The sequence below is a fragment of the Papaver somniferum genome, chromosome 9, assembly GCF_003573695.1.
Source record: "Papaver somniferum cultivar HN1 chromosome 9, ASM357369v1, whole genome shotgun sequence".
Lineage (NCBI taxonomy): Eukaryota > Viridiplantae > Streptophyta > Magnoliopsida > Ranunculales > Papaveraceae > Papaver > Papaver somniferum.
Window position 1 is genome coordinate 185,199,586 of NC_039366.1, and position 9,453 is coordinate 185,209,038.

General features: G+C 36.4%; 1 protein-coding gene and 1 long non-coding RNA gene across 2 annotated transcripts; one reads left to right on the forward strand and one right to left on the reverse strand.

Annotated features, from left to right (window-relative positions):
- Positions 1-431: 431 nt before the first annotated feature.
- Positions 432-2,402, reverse strand: LOC113309048. Its single transcript, XR_003340292.1, has 3 exons — positions 2,062-2,402; positions 1,336-1,469; positions 432-557 (listed from the first exon to the last, which is right to left on the reverse strand). It is a non-coding gene; the product is annotated as an uncharacterized LOC113309048 (long non-coding RNA).
- Positions 2,403-4,710: 2,308 nt separating this feature from the next.
- Positions 4,711-6,580, forward strand: LOC113309233. Its single transcript, XM_026557641.1, has 3 exons — positions 4,711-5,127; positions 5,219-5,505; positions 6,029-6,580. Exons 1-3 carry the CDS (start codon positions 4,809-4,811, stop codon positions 6,092-6,094), a joined length of 672 nt encoding a protein of 223 aa, XP_026413426.1. The 5' UTR covers positions 4,711-4,808; the 3' UTR covers positions 6,095-6,580.
- The last annotated feature ends 2,873 nt before the right edge of the window (positions 6,581-9,453 follow it).

Genomic DNA, 9,453 nt, shown 5'->3' on the forward strand with positions numbered 1-9,453 from the left:
ACTTGATGAGACGGTCCGCAAGTTGCATTCTATTCACTGAATGCTCATACTTTCCTATCAAGGCGTTCGACATAGGCTAAAAACTCGAGTGTCGTAATTTAGCTCAAGAGAAGTCCATTTTGATGGGAAATGGCTCAAAGATCAAGACATGTCGATCTAAAGATCCACATGGTCACCAGAATTTAGCCAAACTCCATCGTTTAGGGCCTCAAAAGGCCGTTTTTGCCGTTTTAGGAAAGTTTATATTTTCTTAATAAACCCTTCGCGGAACAAGGGTAAGCTGGAACGGTGTGGAAGCTAAGTTAGATGCATGAACATGATTGCAACGGCAAATGGACGTGCATTTACCTAGCTATAAGGCCTGGTAAGTAGCATCATTATGACGCACCGGGAGAGTTATGGCCTTCGCGCCCAGGCGTAATTTTCCGGTCCGTCACAATGGAAAACACAATATGCATTGCTTTCCTTATTCACGTGAACTTTGCGACAGAAAATATTCCCAAGAAATCTTGGTTCCTCAATACTGGTGTCCAGGATAGCTCATTTCCCTGTTTTACCTGAAGTTCAAGAACCAAATGAGTCATACACGAACGAAGAAGACTGATATTTTTTTCTATATATAATCAATACACCACTAATACTGCTAAAAAGAAATTTAACATAGAATGTATACATAAACACAAACGGCAGATGAAGGGCCACCCAAACCAATATACTCATCTAAAACTAAAATTATAGCAATACAAATGAAAAAGTCGTTGCACTAGCTAGTGGGGATTGACACCGTAAACCCGAAAAGACACAAAGATTCAATAAAACTACAACTTCATCTATATAGGGGACGTGTTTGCTGCAGGAGGAAGGCAACAACAAGCTGATACTTCACTAAATCAGGCAGAGTCCATGGCCTTAATATTTTGGCAATGATTCTAGCAAAAGCACCTAACAAGAATCAGTCTTCACAACATAATTTATTCTTGCTCAGTATCCAAGTAATATTTAGTCTAACAAAATTGAAAGAACTTCAATCAAAATGATAATAAAAAATACCTCCCAAAGCATCCATCAAACCTAAACCATAAGATTAAAATCTTTATAATTATTTAGGTACTGGATATTTGCACTAGTAAAAAGTATAAAGGAAGAATCATATACCCATTTGACCTAATTCACCACAGAAAGAAAAAAAATCAAACCTGTCTCAAGATAAGTGCAGAAACATATGAGAGTCCGTAAAAATAAGTGTAGAAACATAATTGAACAACTTACTCAAATTTTAACTAAACTAAAATCAAACAGCCTAAAATCTCAAACAACAAAGGCTTCAGAAAGTACCTCCATACGTAATCTGTCAACTTCAATTACTAGAAAATTGGACCAGACTCATGGAGAAATTAACGTGCAACGTCAAAATTGTCCGCTTGGTCGTCTAAATGAAGGGCTTCCAAGTGCACTCGCCGCCCCTAAATCTAAACAACCACCAGCACTATCATGTCAACCAGAAATCAGTTATTACCTTAGATGTCCAAGCTTAATATATTGAATAGAAAGGAAAATAAAATACAGAACAGACTTCAAAAAACACCATATAAGCAAACACAAAGATCAACAGGTATAACAAACCTGAACACACTTCATAAAACCCTATATGCAGGAAATACACTGGAAGCACAAACCAATTCCGTTGGAACTTAAAACAATTTACCCAAAAAAAATTATGCTACAGACTGGTATGGGTACCTAGTTTAATTTATACTACCATCAAAGTGAATTACCCATCATAATTTATAGCGCCTTCAAAACTAACGTACTCATTTAAATTTATACAACCGTGTTCTCGATTTACCCAATTCATTAAACCAGCATGGTTTTCCAACTTTCTAATTCATCAATTAGAATTAGGGCACGGTATTTAGGATATTTAGTTCTAAATTCACCCTCCTATAAACCCTAATTCAACAATTGATTCCAATAAATAAAAACCCTTGGATACAATAAATAAGCTACCACATCAAAAATAGAATACTGTAATTCTTTTCCATTGATTTTTATAATAATTACCTCACACTGACGAGCATTGTTGTGATTAAGCCGCTGAAGAAGACAATCTTGATGAACAAATTTAATACTTCCACTACAAGCACATGGCAGATTTTCAGAATCACCTGGATTTCTACAAATCCTACAGACATCTTCATCTTCATCTTCATAATTATTATATTAGAAGATGTTACTCCGTTATTATTGTTAACCCTAAAATATTCTTATAATTTCGAATCTATCTCCATAAAATACCAATTAGATGATAAACCACGATTCCTCGAGCTCTCTCCCCTCTTGTCTCTCCGGATAATTTGAAGATTTGAGGAAAGAAAGAAGAGGGAGAAACTGAAACTAAAATTATTAAGAGGGGCAGAAGATGCGGGATATAACCTTTCTACCCATTTCCTATCCGGGTAAACCTAACCTATCCAGAGCAGTTAACCTAACAGAATAGGGAAGGCAGGTTTGGTATGAATCGGATAAACTCAATGGGCGGGTTACACTGAGTTAGACTCGCCCATGGTTAATACCTTGTTGCGGAGTTCGACCAAATGCGCCCCTTTTCCCATGATAGTCAATTTCTTTGACCTTTGCTCTTTATACTAAATGACGATAAAATAATTTTTTACCCTCTATTGGAGATGCTTGATGACCACACATAATCTAAAGTCTAAACTGAAAGATCGTCCAAGTTTCTGTTTATCGATAGTTTGGTAGACATATTATACAAAAAAATGCAACAATGAGAAAATTCGTAGAATATTCTGACGAGCCTGAAATGTCGGAATACACACTCATGGAATCCATACTTCGGATTATCATACAACATCTCCTACGGGCAGTATTTAGATCAGACATTGGACGATTTTTTCTCGGACGATGATCTATGCAACTACTGTGTAATACTGTCACGATAACTTAAATCGTCGACTATATACTTACAAAAACAGTGCAAAGGAATATAATTAACGATAATATTTTGGTATTCCATCCGTTTCCATGTGAGGGCCGGGGGGGATTTGGGCGGCATGAAATTATGCCAATATAATTCGTTGGCCGCCCCACCTTTTCTCATCTTGGCTAAACTCATCTGTATAAGAATAATCCAAAGTCCTCTAGCCCAATCCGAATCATGTACTGGTACTACGATCAAGATTAATTAGTTGGTTCATCAAATGTCGACTAAAACGTTGGTTCACAAGTATATGGACATTACTTCCATTTTGTATCTAGACTTGGCCGAACATAATTTCATGTCGCCACATGTCACCCTTTATAAGCAAAATGACAAAGACCAAATTAAAGGCACTGCACTAACAAGTCGGCAGACATAAATTTATGGGTGCCTAGTCATCCAGTTAATTGTTTCTTGCTCTTCTTTCATTTCATGTATCGCCAAATTTCAAATTTCTGGTCAGGCGAACTCGTCCCGACGGTAAAGACCGGATGGGGGATTTGTGGAAGAGTCCGAAAACCAGTGCCATACGATGACTTTTGTCGATTTCCACTTGGCGGAAACAGTTAGGAAAAATACAGTTTAATAATCTTCAGAGGCCCCACCATTACCTGGAACATGGAAGTTGGAAAAACGAACAATCAATTTGACCGTTGACTTTCCACCGATGTATCCAATCCCATATTTCCAGTTACGTCTCGAGTCTGGACTGTCGTCTCTGGTTGGGATTTATCGTCACCTCTTGCGATGAGTCAACCAAAACATCGAACCCGGCTTCGCTAATCAATTGCGCATGTGGCCACTTCCCCTGACAAAATTAGTGTCCAATACATCATAAGCGTATCTATATTTGTACACCTGCATTAATTACCAGTAGATCATAGCTTGAGCTTCACTGCTTCCCCTCCGGTTACTTCTATTGTAGAACTATATTGCAACTGAGACTGTGTGGCACGGGGTATTACAGAACCATTGGTTTCCATGTATCCCAGAAACCGGATTTTTAACCAGCATATGTTTGATAATAAGGAATGTAATCACTTTTCTGGTGATGCAATTAGCAATATTAGGATTCCTCCGTGATTAAGAAATTCCAGAAATGAAACTGGCATTGGGCTTAGGATTCCCCTCTTATATATAGTTGTTTTTATTTGGCACGATGGAGATTCTATACTGGATAAAAAACAAAAAAAATGTTAAATAATTGGGTCCGCGAGTTATAACCCAGAGGTGTCACTATCTTTCCACAAAAAACCCATCAAAACAAAAGTAACACAAAAACTCCAAACTTAAATGTTGGTTTCATCAAATTTTATTTAGGTTCCATCAAATTTTACGATGAAACCAAAATAAAATTTGATGAAACCAGCATTTAAATTTGGAGTTTTTATATCAATTTTTAAAAATTTGGAGCTTTTATATCAATTTTGTTTACGATGAAGTTTTAATGGATCCCAACATTTGAGTGGTGTTTTTGTACCACAAGTTTGGTCACCTTGGGTTTTTATGATTAGTTTTGTAAATAATTTGACTAGTAGTTTGACGAACGGCCTGGATGAATCTGAATCCGTGACATGTCGTTACCAAAGGACTGACGCATCGTTCCTCGATGTTCAATGACAAACACCAAAATGTTATTCTCTGAAGCTTCCAGTCGCGTACCATTTATTTCCGAACTACTACTAATGTAAAACCCTGTCCACTTTCTTCCTTTTTCTTATTCCATTTTTGTTTCTCTCCTCTTCTTTTAATCTCTCGTTTGTTTCATCTGTACATTACATTTCATTGGTTTCTCCTGAGAATTGATCAAATGGGCATAGAGAAGCTAATTACAATCAAGATGATCACAGGAATACTAAACAAAGATGATCAGAAATTCAATCGCGGGTTAAGAGCAATTAAAACTCTGTTCTTCTTCATATCAATGTTGATATCACTCCTTTTGTTCTCAGCACCGGTTTTACTAGTATTAACTGATGCCATTCTTCCTTGTGCTATTCTATCTTTATCTCTCCCTTCTTCTCAGCTTAATTCATCATTACAGAATTTCTCATACACTGACTACGATTTTCGGTTCAGTCTTGTCGATATTCCACTTCTATCGATCGTTCGATCATTTATCATACTGTGTAAGAATTTACTCCAAAATCACAACCAAATTCGAAAGAAATCCATGGAATTGTAGTCTGATTAGTAAGTTGTTGTTCTTTTGTGTTGCAGGTGTGTATTGTTTATGTGACGGGCCAGGGCTAACTCGGGGGCCATACTTGGCGATAACTACGTTCTCCTCGGTTTCGTCATTGGCGTTTGTGTCGTTGAAGGCTTCTTATGTGTTTTGTGTACCATTTGTTAACGGCGGCGGTGGCGGTGGCGGGGATGGACATTATATTCGAGCAGCTTTGATAACGAGCTCGATTGTTCTCGCTATCGGTCATATCGTGGTTGCTTACCGGACTAGTTGTCGAGAAAGACGGAAATTGCTGCTTTACAAGATTGACATTGAAGCTGTAAGTCATCTGTCATTCTCATTTGAATGATTAGTTTAACTGTAATTTTGATTAATTAAGGAACAATTACTCACCAGACCCACATCTGCACGGCCACGTGTACATTTCTTTTTCCGTTATATTTGGCAGCTACATGTGTACAGAAAAGTGTAGGTTCTTTATGTTTTGCTGGACCTAAAATGAAATGAAAATGGTGGGAGTCAACGGTTAGTGAGGGGGACGGGCTAGTAGGAGTCTAGGACGCATACTTTTCTAGAAAAAAGGGTGATGTCATGTTCAACCGCGTTGGCTCCGTGTTTTTCTGTTTCGTATAAGTGAAGACAATAACTGCCGTGTACTAAGATAGTTAGCTTAATTAATGTCGGCTGACTTAGAATTGCCTAAGAATATACAAGTGTAGAATTGTCAATGGTGAGCAAGATAGACAACGTTGTAACTATCAACTTTTGCTTTCGGTAAAGTATATTGATCTTATTCGAAAATTGCAATTAAACTAATTGTTCTTACTATCAAATTTGAACAGGTTTCGTCATGCAAGAAGGGGTTTCCAACATACAACAAGATTCTACAACAAGTTAGAGTTAAATGATAAATAAAAGTTCAATGATGGAGATTGGAGAGGATTGGTTTATGAATACGAGGCTAGTAGGTTGCATGTGTTATGTTCAGTTTTGCAGTTAACAGTGTGCTTGTCTTCTAACTATTATAGAAGGGCCCTGTTCGCCAATCGCCAATCCCGTCCCCAACTATACTTCCTTCCGTGGTGTACTACTGCCGGACCTACTTTGGAATATCAGACAGACTGACTCATCGACTAGTGTTAGCTGTTAAGCTTTTCGTTTAGTTAGTTAATTAGGCCAATGAGCCATCAAGTTTGTCCTTTCGTTTTACAGGCCCATTTGTAAATAGAAAAGAAAGAAAAGAATTGGTATTAGAGTATTTCCATTTGTACTATTACTACTGTGTATAATACAACTACTAGCTTGCTAGGTGACTGACTGCTTCTATTATTTCTCTGTGGGTGCAGTTGATTTTCGAAACACTATTTTTTTTAATGAAGTTGTACGTGTATATATATTTATCTTTTTTAGTTGCTAGGAAAGAAAAATTACACTTATTAGATAGAAAACATTACAAGTTAGGAATGGAAGTTGGGGTACTGTCCAACCATTCTCCCTAATTCCTAGATCTTCTAGGATACTTGGCTGCAATATCAGTCATGTCATTATAATCCTAGTTTAATTGGGGGTCATAACTTCTAATTGGGGTATGAAATTTTATTTTCCCCCCCAAAATTTCTCAGGGATTTAAAAATCGGAAGATGAATATACTATTTTAGCCTTGATTAACATTTTTTTTTCAAATAACGATCCTCATTAACGACCCTTCACCGACATTAACGACAGTTTAGGGTCGTCATATCATGATCAAAACAATAACGACTCTAAACTGTCATACACTAACGACTCTTTTTAGAGATTAACGACAGTCTATAACGACATTTCTAAAACATTAACGACTGTTTAAGTCGTCAAATGCGCAACCAAAACAGTAACGACCCTTCCAAAGGGTCGTCAGGGAATTTTGATCATTTTTATGACGATCCAAAACTGTCATACATTTACGCCATTAATGAATCTTCGACAGTTTAGAGTCGTCACTTAAACAGTCTAAACATTAACGACCGTTGAGGGTCGTCAATGAAAATTTTTAATACCTTGACGATTTTTCATACTATCTGGGCATAAAAAAAAAGAGTTAGACTAAAAATTGCAGACAAAAAATCTGGAAAAAAAATTAAACTCTAATTAAGTAAGATTATCACTAATTAATTAAGATTATCCCTAATTAATTAAATTTTAACACTAATCATTTAGGGGCATTTTAGCCATTTAAAAATATTTTTATAAGGGGTGACCCAAATTAGGTTCTGGCGACCTTTTTTGTCCTCTAGTGGATGGCCCCTTACTCAAAAATTCAACTTTAGTAAGGGTGCGTTTGACACGGAGGTGGTTGAAGGTGGAGTTCAGTCAGCGGGAGGAGTCAAGGATAGAGTTGAATTCCAAGGGTGTTTGGCATGGGTGGAATTGGAACTCCAGGGAGTTGAAACTCCTTCATTCGGTGGAAAATCAAATGACACCTTCCCATGAAATTTGGAACTCCATCCTTCCAACTCCTCCCATTGACCATTTTGACATTTTATTTTCTTTTATTCTTTAAACAATAACTAATTTCCTATACTTATAAATTTACTATGATAATTAAAATGTACTTATATAATATTTTATTTATAGTTTATAATATTTTTTAATTAGTAATATTTAATACTTTAATAATATTTTGTTTTCTCGCATATTCAAAAATGAAAAAATAAAAAATTCCTATTATTCAAATACATTAGTACTCTTGATAAATTATTAAATTTGGAATTTAAAGTAATAGTTTTATTTAAAATACCAAAATTGACTATTATTTAATATTATATTTATATTTATTTAAATTAATAATTTAAATAAATTTCAATTCCAATATAAAATTATTTCAACTAAAATTATATTTACATAAATAATTAATTATTAATGTTGATAAATTATTTTTTCATTAAAAAACAGTAGTTTTATTTAAATAATTCCAAGTCTGACTATTATTAATATTATATTTATTTAAAATAATAATTTAAATAACTTTTTCACATCAAAAATCAAATTTATATTATATAAAATTATATAATATCTAAAGAAATTAATATTATATTATATTTAACTTTTTAGACATCTTATCTTTGATTTTTCTCCGGCGATTTTTCTCCTGCGATGGAGAAAAAATTTCCATCGATTTTTCATCATGTTTTCCACGGATTTTTCATTCGATTTTGATTTTAGCCTGTATATACACTCGAGATCCCTTCTTTTTCATTTCCTTTTCTTAATTTTTAGCCTTCTACGTTTGTATTTTTCTAGGGTTCTAGTTTTTCTACTGGGTTTTCGTTTTTTAGGGTTTCTTTCGCAGACCCAATGCCTAGATTCACAAGGTATGCTTCTCGAGCCTCATCTCAAACGCCATTGTGCTCTCCTCCTTCTTCAGACGACGCTGTTGTAGAAGATAACTTCTGTCATTGCCCTTTCAAGAGCATCGATGGCTGCCTGGATGGTGTTCATTGGAGAGGTTACGTAAAGGGGTCTTTTCTGAAACACCTCCAGGACATGCACTTGTTCTCGGAAGCCAATAAGAACGTACGCAGGGATTTGATTGCAAACAATCTGAGTGTGTACCAGGCTTGGGAGAAGGTTCTTGGTAGCTTACGTACGTGGATTTTGCTCCACGTGCATGCATTTGCATGCCTGGAAGAAACCTTGCAAAGGTCGTGAAGGTGTGATACATGGGGACGTTATAGCAGGGCCTGGTGCAACTGTGGAGTTTCTCATTCATGGTCTTGACAAGCCTGATGAGGTACTTACAGGTTCTGTGTACTGCGAGAGTGGTGGTGATGTCGTAGATTCTTCCTCCATTAAGCCTGTTTGCGTTACTTCTACGGAGATTACTGGTGATGCCGTAGAGTCCATCTCTACTGAGTTGTTGAATGACGTCCTCCTTAGACAGATTCCAACAATGACTTGCATACCCCATCAATGTAGGCTTAGCTTCTCGAGAGATTTGAAAGCCTGCCTCGACAGAGTATTGAACCCTTATATCTTGGCAGGTTGGTTGCACCTTTTACTTATCCCGATCAGTACTTTGACTCTATTCAGACCACTGAACTCAGCTGAAGCAAAATTTGGTAACAGACGACGTCTTCAGGTGGATGCAATTAACCGGGCACTCTCAGTTTGGAGAGAGCCAAATGGTTGCGTCATCTTGGTTAAGAAATTGCTTCAACAGCCGGTTCTTCTTGGTTCAACGAAGGTGGATTTGAAGAAACAGGGGACGACTAATATGAATCCTTGCCGG

What these genes read in the sequence shown, in the direction of transcription:
- LOC113309233 (XM_026557641.1), top strand. Translation starts at nt 4,809, where the DNA reads ATGGGCATAGAGAAGCTAATTACAATCAAGATGATCACAGGAATACTA. An exon ending in TCGATCATTTATCATACTGT is followed by an intron (nt 5,128 to 5,218) that starts GTAAGAATTTAC and finishes TTTGTGTTGCAG; the next exon opens with GTGTGTATTGTTTATGTGAC. An exon ending in ACAAGATTGACATTGAAGCT is followed by an intron (nt 5,506 to 6,028) that starts GTAAGTCATCTG and finishes AAATTTGAACAG; the next exon opens with GTTTCGTCATGCAAGAAGGG.